At 34.5% G+C, this 21,840-nt stretch overlaps 1 protein-coding gene across 1 annotated transcript; it reads right to left on the minus strand.

Moving 5' to 3' along the window:
* Nucleotides 1-4,705: 4,705 nt before the first annotated feature.
* Nucleotides 4,706-21,716, minus strand: LOC141843141 (actin-related protein 2/3 complex subunit 1A-like). Its single transcript, XM_074731178.1, has 15 exons — nucleotides 21,481-21,716; nucleotides 19,258-19,343; nucleotides 17,118-17,194; nucleotides 16,937-17,031; nucleotides 16,034-16,103; nucleotides 14,347-14,416; nucleotides 11,061-11,134; nucleotides 10,908-10,980; nucleotides 8,376-8,457; nucleotides 6,686-6,774; nucleotides 6,501-6,586; nucleotides 6,306-6,369; nucleotides 5,374-5,477; nucleotides 5,230-5,288; nucleotides 4,706-5,153 (listed from the first exon to the last, which is right to left on the minus strand). Exons 1-15 carry the CDS (start codon nucleotides 21,548-21,550, stop codon nucleotides 5,095-5,097), a joined length of 1,158 nt encoding a protein of 385 aa, XP_074587279.1. The 5' UTR covers nucleotides 21,551-21,716; the 3' UTR covers nucleotides 4,706-5,094.
* Nucleotides 21,717-21,840: the final 124 nt, after the last annotated feature.

Below are 21,840 nucleotides of genomic sequence, written 5' to 3' on the forward strand. Positions count from 1 at the left end.
AAATCAGTCATTAACCAATTAATTCTTTCACTTCCTTCAGGACACTTTCTATCTTCCCAATATTTTTCTTCAATTCCTCGATTAACTTCACAGCTTCTTCCTCAATCAGCTTAGGCTGTTTAGAAATTTCTAGCACAAGCATTCTTACTTCAGCCTTAGTCAAAGGTTTATGGGTCACAAAATCTCTTTCAAGGTTTTGCACAGATTGTTGTAGTTTAACTACTTCTTTCTGTGTTCTTAAATTCTCTTCTTCCAAAAGGTAGAAATGTTTCAAAGAGACTTTTGACAACAAACAGACTTTGTTATGGATTACACTTAGGTTTTTGGCTAGATCAAGTTGTGTTTCTGCTAAATCAAGATATTCAAGGTCTTTGGCTCGGGTTTTCTCATACCAATCCTCTATATTTTTCTCAACTCTTTCAGACATAGGGGTCTCATTTATTAGTGACTTATCCTTACGGCTTAGGGAGTCATAAAACTTTCTTGCTCACCCGACTGGCTAACTACCTCCTTTTGAGGACTTACGTTGCTCGGCGGTCTTTTGCAATCAGTTAATTCCTCCGGTCGCCTTATCAAATAAGTGTTTAATAAAAGAGCCTCTCCTAGGAATTTAAATGAAAACTTGAACCACTTCTGGAATATCCTTAATTGAAATCTTCAGACTTACCGCCTTACGCACTTACTAGCCTTACTTAAGCAGTAAAGGATGCTTTTCGGGTCTCCATCTTTCAATTTCGTAAATTCTTTCCAGAGAGTAGCTTAAATTTTCGAAAATTCCTGGTAATTATTAAATTTGAGAAAACTCTATGAAACTTGGCATAATCAATTTACCCTTACCTCGACCTTGAACAAGATTTTTAGCCTGCCATGAGCTTAGAAAATCCAAGCTCTGATACCAAAACAAAAGGATCACCTCCTAGTATTGAAATCCACCTCCTTTATCTGCAAGATCATCTCCAACTCATACAGGCTGGAAAGCACGTTTTCCACTGCCTGTTTTTCAATATTCGTCAGCTTTCTCCGTTTGTCGTGTTCCTCCTTATTAAAGATCCTTTTGGAAGTATCACACATTAGATCTTCATATTGGGTTAATAGTGGGTACCTGGATGATGATGATGCTTCCTCCTGCTGATCCGTCAATCTTTCGCCTTCCGTTAATACCGCTATGGATTCTGGTCCCGTGACCAATCTGGACAGTGTATCAGCAATAATGTTTAATTTACCATCAATATGCTCAAATATTACCTTGATACCCATCCCGGTAATAAAATCGGTGAAGGCTAACCACCGAACCCTTGATGGTTTGTTCCGGGCAGACTTGTTATGGAAAGAAATGATTGCTTGGCAATCAGTCCGTAGGGTAACTTCTTCCTTATCGAGGAAGTGAATTTTTAGGGCACTCATAGTTTCCATCGCAGCAAAGATTTCTGCATCAATAACGGATTTTACCGTTGGAAATTTTCCATGTGCATATGCACAAATCCGCTCAGTGCTTCTGGGGTCTTTCTTCTTCTTCTTCCACTTGCATATTCCTCCCCATCCGGTCATTGAACCATCTGTTTCCAGGATGATATATGCATCTTCTGGAGGAGTATCCAGATCTGGCAAAGATTTTACCTGCTCTTTTATCTGATTCACCAGCTCCCAATCTGAAGGTTTCATCCTTTTATTACCATGAATTGAAGTCTTTTCATATAATGGGCCGAGCTTTGGACTTAGGTTCGGTATATATGTCCTTGCATAATTCAGAAGGCCCAACCATGACCTCAAACCCTTCTTCTCACGAAGTTGATCATCCTTAACTTCTGTAATCTTTTTAATAATATGGGGTTGTCTGTGGTATGTTTGTAATGGCAGACATTGGATGATGGAGTGAAGGACGATGGGGCCCAATGAGCACCCGCTTCATTCTTATCATAACCAACTCGTGCCTATATAAGGAAGCGTAGTTAGTCAGTTTAGGCATCCCTGAGCAGAACCAGGAATTCCTATTCTGAAGTGTAGTCCAAGTGTTTGAGCTTTGTGAGTTTCCAAGTGTTTGAGCTTTGTGTGAGTTTTTCTCCTGGAGTGAAATAAAATTTTGAGCATCGTCTCAAGTTAATTTCAATACTAGGAGGCGATCCTTTTGTTTGGAATTCCTATTCTGAAGTGTAGTCCAAGTGTTTGAGCTTTGTGTGAGTTTTTCTCCTGGAGTGAAATAAAATTTTGAGCATCGTCTCAAGTTAATTTCAATACTAGGAGGCGATCCTTTTGTTTGGAATTCCTATTCTGAAGTGTAGTCCAAGTGTTTGAGCTTTGTGAGTTTCCAAGTGTTTGAGCTTTGTGTGAGTTTTTCTCCTGGAGTGAAATAAAATTTTGAGCATCGTCTCAAGTTAATTTCAATACTAGGAGGCGATCCTTTTGTTTTGGTATCAGAGCTTGGATTTTCTAAGCTCATGACAAGCTAAAAATCTTGTTAAAGGTCGAGGTAAGGGTAAATTGATTATGCCAAGTTTCATAGAGTTTTCTCAAATTTAATAATTACCAGGAATTTTCAAAAATTTAAGCTACTCTCTGGAAAGAATTTACGAAATTGAAAGATGGAGACCCGAAAAGCATCCTTTACTGCTTAAGTAAGGCTAGTAAGTGCGTAAGGCGGTAAGTCTGAAGATTTCAATTAAGGATATTCCAGAAGTGGTTCAAGTTTTCATTTAAATTCCTAGGAGAGGCTCTTTTTATTAAACACTTATTTGATAAGGCGACCGGAGGAGCTTTAATCCACATGACACCAAGAGTAGTGGATCCATCGAAGAAACAATAGCATTGTAATTCTAGAGGAAGAAGGAGAGGAGGATCCTAAGCGGGTGAATAAGGACACCATCAATAACTAAAACATATACCTTAATAGTAGGAAATTGCTTTGAGGAATTGGTACCGACAACTCCATCAGTCCTAGTGTTGAATTGTTGTTGCCTAATCAATTCACATAGATGAAGTGAGTAATGAGCAAATATACAATTCTTACATAGAAAACCAAACTCTCACATAAAAAGAAAAATTAAAAATTAATTAATTCAATAAATAAAAAATAAAATTTTAAATAAGAAGATATAATTTTAATAAAGATTATAATTAATTTTTTATTTATTGCATAAATAGAAGATACTAAGTATTGAATAATAAATAAATGAAATTTTTAATTATTAGAGCATCCATTATAACACCCTCCATCTCATTAAAAAAACATACGATCTACTGTCATATACTCATTATAACAATATATTTCTTTCACCCATATTCCTTTTAACATTAACACTCATTATTTATGAATCTCACCGTCTACTCAATCATCTTATATTAAAATATTAAAATTGAAGTGCTAATATAAAATTATCCTTAATTTTTTTCTTCAATTGTTATTTTTTATATTAATTTTATTTCTTCTCAGTATTATTGAGTGACATAAATGTTAAATCACATATAACAAGCTTTTATATCATCCTAGCATCATAAATAATGGTTGGAAAATATTGAAATACACATTCAGCCAATCCCTTCTTCCTACCAATGGCATATCAAGTGTTTGTAGACCCTTAGGTAGGTTTCCCTGTGCAGATAATCATCCATATAGTTATCCGTCTTCTTTCATATTGCTGATGCCTGAAATAGTGAAATAGTGAAATAGTGTGTCCACACGAGAAATCAGTTAAATCCCTAGACATGAAGGAGGAAGTCCTAATGTCTTCAAGAATATAGATCTTCAATTTCACCTTTGTTTTCACTATTTATCAGGTGAAACTCGTCTCACTTGTTTAGAATTTTCTCCTATAAAAAAATGATAATCCCAATTAATCGCATTGACTTAATCCCTGAGGATGACCGGTCCGGTCCCACGAAAATTTCCCACCGACCACCAGGATAAATCGGGAAACGCACACAACGGCTAAGCCAGATAGAATCTCCTATAAGATACAGGGATACTTGGAACATTCTTTTTCTTTGCATTAAAATTCCTAGACCATCTAACGTGCGGCTCTTATGGTGTAGAACACTTTCAATCAACATGTGGCTCCTCTGAGGCAAGATTCTTTTATCAACTTCTTTCTCCTGTGATAAAGAAGTTGTAGTCCTTGGTGACAAGGGATTTTCAAGGGTTAGAGAGAACTTTAGGGTATGGCAGAGAAGTTAGGGTTGCTATGGTTATTTGTAGAAAAACAAGGAACTGATCTTTGGATAGACAACATGATTGTGGTATCGATACCCATGACTGACAATGGAGAATGACACGACCATTGAAAGGCTACAAGTGGCCTAGCAGTAGTTTGTATGTAGGGGGTGAGGTCAAGAAGGGAGATCATTGAGGTAGAGAACAGGGGAGTAGTCAGAAGTAAAATATATACTAATTAACTACACTTCTGGTGTTAGGATATGTGTTCTAAAGGGCAAACAACATCCATATATAAACTTTACTAAGCTGGTAAAATATCACATGAATATCTCATCAACTTTTTAGCAATTATTGGACAAAATTTAAACAATATATAAATACTGTACTAGGCTTGAAAAAACAAGACTTTGGACAAGATTTAAAAAACATGAAACCATTGTGCTAGATTTTGTGTATTTATCCACCAAGAACATACTTGTGAGCATCCTATGAACAGAGTAGATATGAAATTCAAACGTTACAAGTTCTTCCGCTCCTTGTATTTGCTAAGTCATTCATAAAAAAAATCAGGAATAAGATAGCAGAGAAGATAACATTTTCCCACCTTTACATGTATCGTTAGATCTACATTCATGTTTCTGAAACTACATTCAATATAATGCCCAGCTGATTGGTCATGCGACAAACTCCATTCAGCTGAAAACCATTGGGGAAAAAGGAACAAACACAAAGTAACTCTACATAATCATACGGCTAAAATTGAATGACACGCACTAAATTGAACTATCTGATGAATATACATTACATCAGAACAATCAAATATGGAACACTTTCAAGAAAGATTTGGGTGTATAACATCTGCACCCACTCTTAGGATACTGGAGAAATAACACCAAAAAAAAACCTTGATGTATAACAATCATAGTGTGGATGATTATTGTGTCAAGCTATTGTGGAATGTCTATGCTATTATCTAACTCCCAAATCACCACTTTACCATCCAATCCTGAGGGAAATGTTGACCATTTAGATACTGGGACACAGTGAAAATAAGTTAAGGAATGATAATGTAAATTTCTAACCTGAAGTACTAAAGCGTCTCACAACACTTTCACCTGGTTTCCTCAAAGGAATGATGCAGCTGAAAGCCAATCAATACGAACCATTGTCTTTTAAAGAAAACCACCTAATGTAGAAAAATGTATTGTCATTAACTACAAAAATACCTTATGCAGTTTTCATGAGCGCCACCCCTCAGTCGAGATGATTCAACAGTGTCAGAGTTTGCTCCTTTTGACTGACCATATAACTTGCCTAAGGCTTCTGAAAGCTGGGAAAATTAATTACTAAAATTATTAACTAACAGGAAAAAGAGGCTAGCAAAGGCTCACATCTTTGCCTTATATGTACATACAGCAAATAAAATGTAATTTTAACATGCTTTCTTTGATGCAAAGTGGAACTCTATGGGATGATCGGAAAGGCAATTAAAATTATCATTAAGACCAGAAGGCATAATTTGCCAAGCAGGGGGGATGACTTATTCTCCTCTTCATTCTAAAAACGTAAATACCCTAAAAGAAACATAAAAGTCAAGTAGTAGTAGAACTGGAGAACGTGCAGCTACTATAGTTCTTAAGTGTCCAATGAAATGTGATTTGAAATTCACAAGAAGCAATAAAAACGTGAAGTTGAAAGGGTAAGCTTGCTGTCAAGCTATGCTTTAATGATCATAAGAGAACATTAGATATAGGCATAATACCAGAGCATGAAAAATGTTCTCAGTATGGGAGTTGGACCCAGGATTTATAAATTGTGGTTATTAGTTCTTTCAAATTTTTATCCAACTGAGAGGAGTGGAATAGAAATATAACTAGTAATTTCAAAACGTAATATATAAGTAAATCATAGTTGATAATAAAATTTAGAGGTGGCCTGGGTCACCCCAGTTGTCTACTAATTCTAAGGAGATTAACAATGCTCCTCCCTTGGGGTCCCCCCTGCCCTAGTTTAACAGAAACAACACAAAGACGATGATTAGAACTTGGTTTAGAACCATTGAAAAGAAAGAAATGCAGGTTGAGAAGCTATGGAAACCAGTTGAGTGGGTATGGCCGCAGACATTTTGTTTAAGCAATGCAGGAATTTTCTAGCATACCTGTGAACCATACTTGGAGCTTGATGGTTCACTTTTTCTCTCATCTAAGAATTTCACAAAGCTCCTGTTGAAAACAATAATCTCCCAGGAGTCAACTGATTGCACAATGGAGCAACAATAAAGTACAATAATAGTTGACAGCAAAGATGCATGGATACTAGCAGTATACAGAGTTAATGGCTAAAGAAAGCATACCATAGTCCTGTTTCATCTGAAGTGAAGATCATAGGGTTGCAGTCAAACCCAACACCAATAACCATTTTTTCAGAAACAAAGAGAATCTGAAAAATTCATTCATCCATTGGTATGTAAGTTTAACATGCAGTAGAACTAGAAGGGTATTGATATTAAGGCGAAGTAAAGGGAAAATGCTGACCCACATCACGTAAAGGCAAATCGCGCAAGGCTACATTTTGTGCCTTGGGAGAAGATCCCACATCCTCAATGAAGTAAATCATAGAATTGTGACCTACAAATAGGATCAAATGAAAGATACCAGGTCATAGAAAAGAATTAGACAGATCAAGAAATCTTACTAGTCAATAACAATATAACATCTATGATCCACCTGTTTGTATTAGCTATGAAGATTGTCTACTTTTTCCATTTGTGGTTAGACAACTTGTGCTAGGATTTTATAAGTAAACAAAGCTTATTATTTTATTTGGAAGGATGAGCTGACATAAATGGACTATCAACCTAGCGGTTCATAGGAGTAGGAGAGTCTAAAGGTTAATTGTACATAAGATTAAGGAAAGATTTCATTTCACCCCCCCCCCCCCCCCCCCCCCAAAGTTAAATGTTTTTTTTTTTTCAAAACTCCTTTTTGTAAGCACATGTTTGTCATGTCAACATTCTGTCGAGTAATGTGTTAGTAGTTGGGGTGTAAAATTCCACTAGTTTGAAAACTCTTGAGGATGTTTTGACAATTTCAGAACTTTGGAGGGCATTTTCAAAAAGCAATATAAACATTGGGGAATGATAAAATATTCCCTTAAACTAAAAGCACGAGTTCCTGCAATGCACATTTCAACCAAGACATGCATCATCATTCCAGCATGCGTTACCTCTAAGCATGTTACAAACTTTTACCTTACTGGTTTTCACCATTCTCAAACTCACAGAAATTCTACTGAGGTACTAGATTGTATAATACATACGGCACAGTTAAAATTTCTACAAAAGAAAAAACAAATTGTTAACAGAAGTTCCCATTGAACTTTGAATATATGGAGAGTGAAAAAAATACCCCTTCCAAAACCTACATAGCAGCCCCATTAACCAATAAATTTCATAAAAGCAAATAACTTCAATGGTCCATTATCAAGTAAACATCAACACCCCTAAAAAAAGTATGCAAACAAACAACAGTCAGATTATTTGGGGTTACCCGGCTGTTATCCCATCATTGAAATTTCTGTACAGTCATCACCAATAAAATTGGGAACTTTAAATCATTCTAATATATAATAGAGTTCTATCCCTCTACTATTTGAGCCTTCAACCGATGATTGATTCAATTTGTTTAGCTTAAATCAAATGGTCATCTATGAATATCTTTGTATCATCTTAATCTGTATTTTTTTTATTCTATCTATAATTAAGGAGTCGGCTAACAGCTCTCAGATAAGTATTTTTTTACATTTCTAATAATCCAACAACTTCATCTCAACATCATCATCTCTAATTAGCACATAACTACTCCATAAGACTCAGAAAGCTCCTTCATATTCCAACTAGCCAGTCTTAATCTGATCAATGGTTACTTCATTAGCAACACTCATTAAAAAAAAGAATAAGATGTGTAAAAAAGTTAGAGAAAATATAATTAATTAATAAAATCACAGCAAATAAAATAATACAACATATGCAAATTTTGGAGATCCAACTAATAAGAGAAAAACAAATTATTAAGAAAAGAAATCTTCATAGAACGTCTAATTTAAAAAAGAAAGACATTTATGCATTAGTATATTCAGAAATAAGTAACTAACAAAATTTTAGACTGAATAAAAACTACTAGCTACAAATGAAGAATAAGCATACCAAAATATATTTAACAGTTCTAACCTGCATATGCCAAGGTATTTCCACTTGGAGACCACCTCACACCAAATGCCCATGTGAAAGAAAGATCAAGTTGGGCAATTTGCTGCTTACAACAATACAGGAAAAATATCAACATAAATTTTAAGATTGTGTAAATGAATCTTCAAAGCTTTAAATAGCCAGAGGTCAGCAGACTTCTTGATATAGCATGCACTATTTCTTATATGTTATATAGTTTATTGTGCTAAGAGGCTCCTGTTCTTGAGTCTATGAAACAACCATTTTTTTGGGTCATGGTTCCTACCAGTTATCATTATGGTCCAGCCAGACTAAACAATGGTCCAGTTTTTATCATATACTGAACAGCAACAGTGGACCAAATTATGAGACAGAATCTTTAACCAATCTCTAACTACAAGATCTTTAACAAAGGCCCTAACAAATTTGATAGAATTTTAGAATAAGAAGAAAAAATAGGTTCAGCCAGATGAATTGTATCCACCATTGAGCCCTATGTTCACAAGTTATATGTGATCCTTTAAATTGCGGCAAATTATGTTTTTGAAGGCACATGTTTATTTGTTGTCCTTTACCCACTTACAACTAAGTCTGTTTTATCCACTTATCAAATCCATTTATCAATTTCGAACATATTCAAATCATGTTCACCTATCTTCTCTCAATTATCATCTGAGGGACACCTTCCATCTTGCAAATAAGAAACAACAATCATCAGAGAATGGTCATCTAAAATTCATCATCTGGGGGGCAATACAAGGATAATCACAATACATACATAGATCACCATGTAAAATCCATATATACAAGTTACTAACAAGTTATTTATGTATGATAGAATCAATCAAGGAAAACATTACAGTCTCTTTTACAATATATCAGATGTAATGTAGCCAAACAAAAGATAACTAAAAGACCTAATCTATATATTTAAAGGAGTGTTTAGTGGGGTGGAAAGCTAGGAGCGGGAGGGATCATGCTCCATGTATCATTGTGTATCTTTCCCTCCTCTCCTATTTTTCTGCTCTAGTAAACTTAGTCTAGTCATGACAATCAAGTTCTGTGCTGCAGGAACAGAGTCAAAGATCATTATTGAGAAATCTAGTTGTTGACAACAATTGAATTTCCACAATAATAATATAAAAGTAAACCTAGACCCAAAGCAAGAGAACAAACCTCATAGTATTTTCTAAAATCAACCGTCATTTATAATGCATATAGAACAAGACTAAATATTGGCAATTTTCTCAATGGACGCACCAAAAATTAGGAATTCCCTAATGGGCATCACAAGTTTCATTTCTTCCCAATGGGTGCATTTTCTCTTAATGTTATGAATGCATTTTTTTTTCTTGATTTTTTTTAGGGCTTAAACTTTTATCATTTTGTACAAATATGAATATCATTGGATTCATAAGAGCGAGATCGATTTGAAAATATTTTTTAAGTTAAAAGGAGTTATTTTAGGCCATCAAGGTGGTTTAGGCCAAATCACTTGGTGGGCTACTATGCTTGAGTATGCATTTCTATGAAGACACTGATTTCAATTGTGCTTGTACCTTTATGTTGACACAGTTGTGCATGAAATACAAAAGAGCAAGGATGTGTTCCTAGGGCATTGATTTCAACTAGTCTTACTTTTGGATTGTGATATGTTTAAGTCTATAAAGGTGGTTTAGTTATTCATATGCATGAAATCCTAAAGAGCATAGCAATGTTTGTGCGATGATGTTGATCCCAACTATGGACTCACTTCGGTGTTCTGCTGTGTTTAGGTGCATCAAGGTGGTGATGATTCTTGTGCAAGAGTGGCCGGTTGAACTAAGGGTATTGTGGGGATTTCATAGGAGAAAGTTTGCCCTGCACCCATTCGAAAAATCCCAGCTTCAAATGTGCCCTTTAGAAAGAAATGAAGCTTAAGCCACCCATTAGGAAAATTCCCAACTTTAAAGAAATTTGCCCTAAATATTCGGACAAGTCAACAACAAAGTGAATGGAACAAAACCAATAATGTGTGCCTTTAATTTAATTTGTTGGTACTTTTAATGTTACAAGTAGCAACTACAGACTAAGGCAATGTATTCCACAAATTCAAGAGATGCCACATGCCATGAGCTGGTTGGGCAGTAAAGATGAATCCTTCAATGCATGCAAAATAATTGATGCAGCTATAGACAAAGGTAGATGCAGCTATAGACAAAAGTAAATGCAGCTATAGATTAAGGTACTTCATTCCACATATTCAAATTCAAGAGATGCCACATGCTAAGTGCTGGTTGGGCAGGAAAGATCAATCTGTCAATGCATGCCAAGAAGCCTTCACTGTGTGTCAAAAATAAATAAATAAAAAGTTCATCAGAACAACTAGATTACAAAGGTACTTGCACATAAATCTTTCGGCAATGTCCATACTCTCACACAAACATCCATGAGAAAGATCATTATCAATCAGACACTATAGTAGTAACTGGAGATATTTTAATAACCTCAAAATTTAATAATCAATCTAGTGAATAAAATAACTAAATAACGAACCTCTCCAAATTTTACATCACCAGAAGCACCTGATCCTGATCCTTTCCAAGGAAAAAAATTTAATCCTGATTCTCTGTCACAATCAAACAAATTCAAGTAATTGTCACCCAATTTAAAATAAAGACATATACTTTAACTGAGCACCATACGGACCTTGAATCCACACCTTTGATGAAAGTAGAAAACACCCTACATTTTCCATCAGTCGATGTTGTTGCCAGAAGAATCTGTAATCACAAAGTATAGCTGGAGTCAAGCAAGCTCTGAAACTTGATGATGACAGCCATCCAGGTTCTTTTTGTTTCAAAAGCACAGAAATATCAATGGGCATGCTGTAGATTCCCTACGATGTGCTAATATAGCAAGAAGCCAGATGTTCTAACCACACCTTCCCCTCTTTACATGTTTCTTGACCACAATGTAACTGAAGTTATAACTATGACAAAAACATGCAAAATCAAGAATAAACCACTAGTAATTTTAGAATACATAAAATCTTCTGGCAATATGATATGAATATAGAAGTCCAAACACTAAGCCAAGTGTTCCAAAATCAATGCTAAGATATGGTGATACAAGAGTTTTTATTAATTCATAATTCTGGTTATTGTCTGATATCAGAAAAACTAATAATTAACATTTTTTTCTATGTGACACGAAGCTATGATTTGATTTTTTATATAACAGTCTTTAAGTTAGGTTTAGAATATCAGGACCATCTAGCTGTAACATTCTGAAAAACAGTCATAGTAAGAATTTTCATCTATGTCTCTCTTCTTACACGCTTTCACTGTCAACATATAGTCATTTTGCACATCATTCAAATATGCAAAAATTTCACACGCAAAGGATAAGGAATTACAAATTTTAAATTTTCCTTGATCTTCTTATACCTTATTTAGCATTCCAATATGACGCACAAAACTGATGATCACTCTATCTAGTGTTCTATTACTCTCTTATTTTCTTGTTCTCCTCTTAGGAAAATAGATCTTCAAAGGAAGCTTCCAAGTTGTTAATCTAATTTAGGATTATAGAAAAGTTTTGGTAGAAGTTTGATTTAATTTGGTTGGTAAAGTCTCAAAGTTGTTAATCTAATTTAGGATTATAGAGAAGTTACGGAAGAAGTTTGATTTAATTCTAATTGTTTGATAGTTTGACTTTATAATTTGATTTATTCCCTAGTTTGATTTCTTTTAGGTATAGTTATTTTTTTCTTGTTGTTTTTAGTTGATTTACAAGTTTGACTAGGTTGGAGTCTGAATTTTTCCATATTAATCAATATTTTGACAGATATAATTTTATAAGATTATAATCTTTTGTGTTGCATCAAGTGGCATCAATTATGTGTGAATTTGATCCCGTTCATGTTGCATTACATGATTTCTATCCTAAGCTTAACATTTTAATTCAATATTCCCATTTGTTTAATTACTTTATGTTCACAGCAAAAGGAACAACTATATAGTTTCAAGAAGTGATCGTGGATGAGATGTTTGGCTTAGTCGTTTCCAGGTGACTCACCATGGTGGTGAGTTTTAATTCAGCAGCGTTGTTGGTTCTCCAATGAGGATGATTGGCAATGTTGCATGTCATCACATGATATTGTTGTTTTCCTACTTATTGTAACATGATGGAGAGTTTTAATTACGTGTTTTTGTCAGTTGTATTACTCGTGATTTAAATTTTTGAGTCATGCTGAAGTTTCAATTTATGACCGGAATGATACGATTGTGATACTGTATCATACAGTACTGATACAATTTCGATATTTTTTAAATATAAAATATATTAATTAAAAAATATTTTTATTAATATTTGATTGTTATAGTTATTTACTATTGAGTTATATTTGGAATGTTGAATATTGATTTTAAGTTTTGATATTATTTCATGCTTATTGATGAGTAAAAATCGATTTAAGGTTGTTTGAAGTCCACTAGGTAGACATGGCAAGATAGATAGGTTTAAACTAAATTTAATTTGAATTTATTTTGGCAGTTTAAAATTAAACCAAATTTATAAATAAAATAATTTAGTTCATTAGTAGTAGTATACTTTATAAAGTTAGAAATTATATTTAATTTTTTTATATTTCTTAATAATTTGCCTCCTATATCCTTAAAAGTTTTTTTTCTCTATGTTTACCTTGTGGACATATAAAGAAGGAAAAAAGATAATCATCCATAAAGAGTCTTTTTTTTTTCTCTACTTACCTTAAGAATAGATGAAGGTGAGAAAAAAATTAACCATCATTAAAGAGGTTTTTTTTTCTTTGTTTACCTTCACAGATGGACAAAGGTGTGAAAAAATTAACACAGAAAAAATTAATGAATGAAAGAGGGAGAAAATTACAAAGGAAAAAAACAGGAGAAAAGAATTTCAATTTAAAATTAAAAAAAATGTTGTGACCTCGTAGAGAAGGTCACCAAGTCGCTGCATCCACCGAGCCTTCACGAAGGCCACTACGAAGTTGGGCAGCCACCACAACCTCGCAATGTCAATGCGAGATCGCAATGCAAATACCACTATCAGTCGACGAGCAAAATGATAAATTCTACCCGTGCCGACCGATATGGGTTGGTATTTAACTTTGGCATTACCTATTGTCTTTTTCATTTGAAGGGTGTGACTTACATTGAAAATGTTATACAAGAGTGCATCATGTAGCAAAATGATATTTAATGTGCATAACAGTGGTAGACCTATAGGTTTGATATTTCCATAATTGTTCATAATTGCTTTCATGTTCACATTCACTGGCGTAACATTGACATTGATGTTCTATGTTTTCAAACAACTTTCTTAGTGTAGTTGTGGAAGGATTGTTGGTACTTCGTCAATTTTCTTGTTTTCAAACTAGGATTGTGGATGATATTGCTTGGGTTTTCATATATGTTAAACTTTGATATAGTATTAATAAGAAAACTTAAAGTGTGTTAGTACTTTCAAACCCAACTACTTAAATTAAATTAAAGTATTCTTGCATAATTTAGTTCCTCATCAAAGTTACTTGGAAATGGATATTTTAAAAGAATTATCTTTTTCAAATGTGTCTGATTAGCTACATCTATTATACAATGTTTCACCATTTTGAAATGATATGATTCTACTTACAAATTGACTAAAATTAAAGTTGTAAAGAAAGTTATATATGTTCTTACTTTCTCACTCTATTATTTGTATTTGTTCATTATTTTTCTATTTTAGTAAAATAATATAAGATTTTTTCTATAATTTAAAATTGATAATGCTAACATGTTCACAATCCACATTGTACATTTAGGCCATAACTTAGAGTGGCAAGTCACACTAGCATACCTAGATAGAAGAAACTAAAAATGTTCAGAGTAAAAGTACAAACTGTATTATGAGCATACCTTCAAGAGATGAGAAAAAGTTGCATGACAAATATCATCAAACATAATAACAAGCTTACATTGTTAGGATGCCATGCAACACCTGTAACAGAGGAATTATGTTTTTTTCGTATAAGCTTGCTGACCCACCTGAATGGAGCAAACAATAATTCAGAGAGAAAGCAAACCTAACAGCAATGAGATCAAATCTGATTAGACAATGAACTATAAAAGAGGACTGAATGAGAATAAATTAAGTTTTAACGAACAGAATAAAAAAACAACTAGATAGTTCTCTAGCTTCTCACATTTTGCATCGTACAATGCACCAAATATACTCTTAGAATCAACCTTGTTAATAGTTCTATCTTGATGCAATAATTCACTGGCAACAGACACAGAGTAACAGTTTTACTGCAATGTGATTCAGGATAAGAAGAATCAAAATGAAGGTTATTGCTTTGATCTACCAAACTGCAAGTTTACCAATGTCTATAGTAGTATACAAGTGCTCCCTTTAGTCTCCAAAGACAAGAAATGGTAACAGACAAGAGTGGAATAATGAGTGGAGCAGTGGAGGAGAATAGGTTCATGAGATCTGCATCTCACAACAAATTAAAGTGTGTTTTATCTCTTCATTAACAACTTTATGGGTGCAGTAGAGCCAATTAGCAGGGGGCACTGAATCCATGGACCATACGCCTCAGGTATGCAAGGTCACAAGTTGTGGGTTGCTACAGTGCATGTTTTCGGTGGGGGAGAACACAAGAGGCATGTCAAGGACCTAAACAAGATGATGTTATGCTCAGTTCAGTCCCTAGTCCCTCTATTCATAAACGAAGCAAGCTCAGTCAAACTTGATTGTGTTCAAAGCTTATTTATTTGAAAAGAAACAAGCTTGAGCCAAGTTAACTGAGCTCAATATTTTGTGTTCATATTTACTAAAAGCTTACCAAGCATGAGCATTTACTGAGTTCAAGTTAACACAGGGATGTCCTTAAATTAAAACTTTAATCCAACAAATTAAACTTACAGCATTTATCTCATTTTAAATCAAGGTTTAAAATATCGAGCCGTGTCGGAGTTTCGGTCCCGGACCGGAACGATACAGTTTCGGTACCGTATTGTACCGTGCCGGTATAGTTTCGGTATTTTTAAAATATATAACATATTAACTAAAATAAAAAATTTAATCTAAATATTTAAAAATAAAAAATAAAATAATTTTTAAAAATAATAAACTAATTTTATGAATTTTATTAAAGCCTATTTAAATTATCCCGAGCACGCTATGGTATTTAAATTATCCCGAACTATAGCTAGGAGTTGATTATTAAACCTTAATTAAACCCTAAGTTAAAAAAAAAAAAAAAAAAAAAAAAAGATCGCGCGCGCTGGCAGCACGCTCACCGCCCGTGGAGGCGACTCCCGGCCCCACGCGTCGCCTCAATGAGAAAATGCTATGCTAAATGGCTCAAAGGAGCATAGAATAATAGATTAAAGGGCAGTCTAGTGCACGAAGCTTCCTCGAATGTGAAATCTCAAGGAAGGATCTATTGTATAGAACCTTACCCCACATTGCAAGAGACTGTTTCCATGACTCAAACCCGACCAATAGGTCATACGGCAGCAACTTTACCGTTGCGCCAAGACTCACCTTCAGCATAGAATATTAGGTTGTCAAAAAATATATTCGATGCACATCCAATTTACTAGTTCTTTATTAGCTAACATATGAATGCATGGAAAAATATGAAAGCCAATTACCAATTATTCTCTTGTTCATAGTAGCATATGCAAACAGATTTAGCACCACTTCCGACAGCAAATTTGTTTTCTGAGATGTTAGAGATGAGTCAGAAAAGTAAGAAAACAAATACTAAGTTATACCTAAATATCAGAAAACTCACCAAATCTGTCTTTTCAAGCATGAGAACAAAAAGGCAGCTACTTTATACTGATTCAAGTCTACAATAAACAGTATATTTAAAACTTTCATATTTGAACAAAAAGTTTGTTATCTGATAACAATTGTTTTAGGTTTGTCCACTTTCTCCACAGGAATTTTGACAAAACTATAACTTATATTACATTAAAAACAGACCCCCGACCAAGCTTACATACATTCTAGGAAAAATTATTCTCTATAGGCATGCGCACCTCACCTTCTCATATTTATCTTTCTCCAGTTGCTGTACCTAGTAGCTGCCTACTTTGGTGTGAGGAATACTAATTTGTTAGGAATCATCAAACATGTAGTTGATGAAATTCACACTATAAGTCTTTCACCAAAGATACCAAAATGGCTTTGGAAATTGCAAATGATGAATTATGTACAAGTCTAAGGTTAGAAATGGCAAGAATTATAAGTACACAAGGTACCAAGTGCTAAAAGTCACCATAGACCAAGAATTGCAACAAGTTAATCTTCTGCATCAATAATGAGAATCAAGAAGCTGCACTAGAAATTATGTTATACTGATGATAACATTTTTCCATCTGTGTTTCAAATAGGTCCAGTTTTCAAAATAAATAAACAAATTAATTAAAAACGCTGCAAAGGCAACTAAATCCAAAACTTATCTCCACGTAGAAATGACCAACAAAATATTCATCATCAGTAATGGAGAAACTAAGAAAACATTGAAATATGCTATCTTATCCTAGTACCTTTAGGACTCCATTGGACACAAAGTGCAGCACGATTAAGCCTGAGAATAACAAGGGTGGGCACCCACTCTGATGCTTCTTGATTCCATACATATCTAAAATATGAAGCATAGAAAGTAACAAAATCTAGATTATATGCTTATCTATCATGCAAAAAAAAATATTATAAAAATATACTTACGAGTTACGATCATGCGAAACAGTTACAATTTTGTTTGTTTTTATGCTCCAATCTATTCCAGATACAATTTGATCATGCTGTAAATACAAGGACAGGGAAGCAAGGTTATGAGCATTGGACTGAGACAGCAAACATTTTACACTCAAAACATTACATAGAGAGAATTATCAACAGTTACACTTTGGCCCATATCTGTCAATATTTCTCACAATTCATTGATATTCCATACCTTTTTTGCATCCTTGCTCAGTTTCTATGCAGTTTTAATATCACAAACAGTATCAAAGACATGTAACAAAAGAGTTGGCAGATGAGTTATAACAATACAAGACTGGCAATATAAATATAAAGAAAATTTCATTCAGCCACCAGACTATTATTTTTTTTCAAAATGCCCCCCTATAGTTCCAATATTGTTGTTTTACCCTTCACAAGTTCATAAGGGTTGTCAATTTACCCCTCTGCAGTAGCAATAGCAGAGCGGATGAATTCAAAAGGAAAAAAAATGCTAATGTCAAATTCATTCCACACTTGTTAATGGCAGAGTGGTTAATTGACAGCAATTATAAAAATGTGGGGGTAAGACAACAATGGTAAAGTACAGGACATTTAGAAAAAAAAATTAAGCTTCTAAGTACATATGTAAAAGATGTAAAACATTAACAAGCAACATTTCTCCCAATTGTTTGGGTCAATTTTCTCCAAAATATATGCACGAATAAGATCATGATTTTAGTTAATCAATTTTAAGCTTCTTAGACCTTATAGAGTAAAACTCATTGCCTTTTCCATTTTAATAATTTAGTGACTACAAATGCCTACTTAATGCATATATGATGTGTATGAATCATGCATATATTTTCATCCTTATTTAGCATATATTTATTGTATTACATGAGCATAATTTGTGTTAATTTCTAGCTATTGCATCCATTTCTATCTTTTTAGTTCGGATGACTGCTTTTTGTGTTTAGCATGTGAAAATCTTGACATTGAAGCATGTTTGGAGATGCAAAGATGAAGGAGCAACATTGTAGCATGATCCATGACCTACCCGTGGAAGGCACCACGGTTGTGGATCATCTAAGAGTCAGAATTGTCCGAGGAGTATTAGCCAGAGAACAGCAAGAACCACAGCCTTGTCGTGGTAGCTACCACGGCCTTCCCGTGGTAGCCACCATGGTCGTAGTCCATTATAAGAATTGACAAGAAAGCTTCTAATACGATCCATGGCCTACCCATGGTATTTTTAAGAAATTCCATTAGCCACCCTTTATTGTTAGAAAATTTTGTTAGTTGTCCCTACTTTTTAAGAAATTATGTTAGGGTTGCCTATTTTTTTGGAAACTCTGTAAGAGTTCTAAAACTATAAAAGGAAGTAAGGGACGGCGACTACAAGGCATCTAGAGATCTCCCAATCCTGTGACAGGGGATCGAGTAGAAGACCGCATCCACGGCATCAAAGAAGCTACAACATTAATGGCTTGTATTTTTAACATCATGGAGTATTTTCTTAATTAAGTTGACGATTGATATTTGTGTTTTTCTCTTTATCAATCATATATTTGATTCTTGATTTAATTTTAGCATGTTTAACATGTTGATGTATTAGCGTACGTTTGCATATATGAGGGATTAGGGGATAAACCGAGAGGTGAACATTAATCTCGGATCTATAGAATTGGACTTGAGGATTTGATCATGAAAATAGTTCAAACTCTCTCGAAGATAACATTAGTTGTCACAGAACTTAATGGGTCTATCCGGATTCTACTACCATGAGAATAAGGATCACGTTGAGGTAGATACATCGGTGTATTTCAGGAGAAAATATCAGTTCCTTCCACTCCAATTAGCTAGATCCTCTATTATAGAATCTCTTGATCACCATCAAATATGTTCATACCATCCAAAAGATGTAAATCAAATTACAATAACTGAAATGTGCTAAAATCCATCATCTCATGTAACTTGGCACCCTAATGAAGGTCTTATAACAGCCCAAAAAAACCACTCGCAGTCAAAATCCACAACCATAAACATTTCCAATAAAAAAATTAATATGCTCGAAACAGAAGAAGGGTTGCAAGAGTCCTAATAAGATGGTCAAATATATTGGGAAGTTGACAACAACAAATACCTTTTGGAGAACATGTATCCGCTCCCACTTTTCACCAAAGAATTTGTAGATATGCACCTCATGGTTATTGGGACAAAATGCAACCACTGTACATCGAAATGGTAAATTATGATTACTATAAAGCAAGTTGTTAAAAGAAATAAAGCAAAGATCATTGAGTATGGAATACAAAACTAATGCTAAGTAAGAGAAATAAATGTGTAGGAGTTTGTCTATCAATGGAAGGAAGACTGAACATGTTCAATGTTGCATAAAAATTCTCACAAAATCTAACATCTGTGTTATAATCTATCATAGTTCTATAACTAAGAAAACTCAAATTTCCAAAGTGAAAAACATCTTGAACAAGGATTAAAATCTTGTGTCATATCGTGCGATACGGGCGAAAAATCTTGTTCTGTTGACAGATCGGCACCGGCACAGCACCGAAATTCCGTCCGGGAGACGACATCGGAGGCGTCGCCTCGGCCTCGGCGACGCCTCCGGAGGAGTTGCACAGCCTCGCCGATGCCACCGGAGGCACCGCCCGAGCCCAGCGACGCCACCGGAGGCGCCGCTCGGGCCCGGCGACACCATTGGAGGCGTCGCGCGGGTCCGACGGCGATTGCGCGGTGGGTCGCACGCGTCCACAATGGTCATGATTTTTCAATTTTTTCGATTTTAAAACTTAGGTTTAATCAGATTTTAATAATCAATTCCTAGCTATAGTTGGAGATAATTTAAATAGACTTTATTAAAACCCATCAAATTATCTTATTATTTTTTAAAAATATTATATTTTTTATTTTAAATATTTAGATTAAATTTTTTATTTTAATTAATATATTTTATATTTTAAAAATACTGAAACTATACTGGCACGATACGATACGGTACCGAAACTGTATCGTTCCGGTCTGGGACTAAAACCTCGCACGGCTCGATATTTTAAACCTTGATCTTGAAACATGTTTGACTTTTTTAACTGTATAATTTCAAAATAAATTAATAAAAGGCACACTTTGTTAATAAGGAAGTAATTACTAATAATAAGTTAGTAATTAAATGGTCGTTCTAAAGGGAACTTGGATCCATATATACAGCCACACCAATGTTTTGTAAATTTCTCATCCAAAAGCAAACAATGGGACACATTTGCACATATCTTCTATATCTTTTTCATTTTGTCGATTCTCTCATTGGCATTGAAATCCTTTATCATGCACTTCCATTGAAGTACCAATAGGCCTAAGGAGTACAAGTAATAACAAAAGTATTCTGCGCCAATTTATCCAACTAAATCCATATGCTGGATTGAAAACTCCACTATGTAGCATCCCTCTCATCTAATTTTTAGTTTAATATTTAATTAATTTAACATACTTCTCAATCAACATTGTCCAAGTGCACTAATATCCCAACAAAATCAAGTCATTTAAAATTGTATCTCATGCAGTTGATTATACTTGAAAAATCCATCATCATCATTGAATTGTATTTGTCCCAACCATTTGAGTCAAATACATGAATATTATCTTTCATTCAGATTTATACAACAATCACACAAAGTGGTATAAGGTTTTGTCCTGTTTACAACTTTGAATTGATTTTTTGAACCATTATAGTTGCAAAAATGCTAAAGGTACTAAAAAATAATAATGAAAAAAAAGAACAAGGAATGAACCAAATATTGCAAGCAAAAAATGAACAATTTGAGATTTTCTCTTACGAAGAAACATGATATCCATGAGAAACAATGAGGCACGCATATTCCATTTACTCTAAGAAGAAAAACAAAATAGACACATTCAGCATCAGAACGTCAAAAGGAATTGGCATATTAAAAATTCAAAATGCCAAGACAAATCCAATAGCCTTTAGATGAGATAAAAAAAGAAACCAGCATTTGATGCACCATGGTTCAAGCAAAAACACTTGGTAAAAAAAGGAAAGTATTTCCACCAGGGAAATCGCGCGAGTCAATTGCTATCTCATGGCCTTAAGATGGAGACCCAAAGGTCAAAGACGCACCAATAAGATAATCTGGGTAGGTCAGCAATTAGCATCGATTCGCAAATTATCATAGAGGCAGCTGCCAAAAGGGAAGAATGACTAACGAAAAGAAAATTAATGCTATAGCAGACGCTCCCATGACGGGAGGCTATTCCCGGATCTCCCGGAAGATGAATTTTAGGATGAAAGGAAATGAATGTATTCCTTAAGGGAGCATGAATGGGTAATTACTGGATCGATCAGGACTCCATGTGTGGCAGGTGATGCACTGCGCGAACTGATGTATCGCTGCCGCCGCCATGCCCTAAATCGCGTTTCCACCACGCCCCTCCCCGCTCCAACTGCTGAATCTTTCCCTTTTTCCGTTCTCCGACTAAGAGGGTGACAATTCAGAACGGATGGGGTAGATCCAAATTTTTGATTACCTGGTGCAAGAAGGAGAAGGAAATGGAGCAGGGCAAAAGCTACCTTCTCTTCTAATCGCGAAAAGCAAAAGTCAGATTTCATCATCTTAAACAAAATTAACATTTACTGATATTCAACCCACATGTTTACCCACATTGTATTTCAAAAAGATGGCCTTATTATATT

This window comes from Curcuma longa, chromosome 12, assembly GCF_044706935.1.
Source record: "Curcuma longa cultivar G26 ecotype Majalengka, Jawa Barat chromosome 12, ITB_CL_G26_1.1, whole genome shotgun sequence".
Taxonomy (NCBI): domain Eukaryota; kingdom Viridiplantae; phylum Streptophyta; class Magnoliopsida; order Zingiberales; family Zingiberaceae; genus Curcuma; species Curcuma longa.

Coding starts and splice junctions, on each gene's coding strand:
- LOC141843141 (XM_074731178.1), bottom strand. CDS start 21,550: ATGGCGGCGGCAGCGATACATCAGTTCGCGCAGTGCATCACCTGCCAC. Junction 17,195..19,257: donor GGATACATGTTCTCCAAAAG/GTATTTGTTGTT, acceptor TTGTATTTACAG/CATGATCAAATTGTATCTGG. Junction 5,154..5,229: donor GAGACGCTTTAGTACTTCAG/GTTAGAAATTTA, acceptor CATTTCCCTCAG/GATTGGATGGTAAAGTGGTG.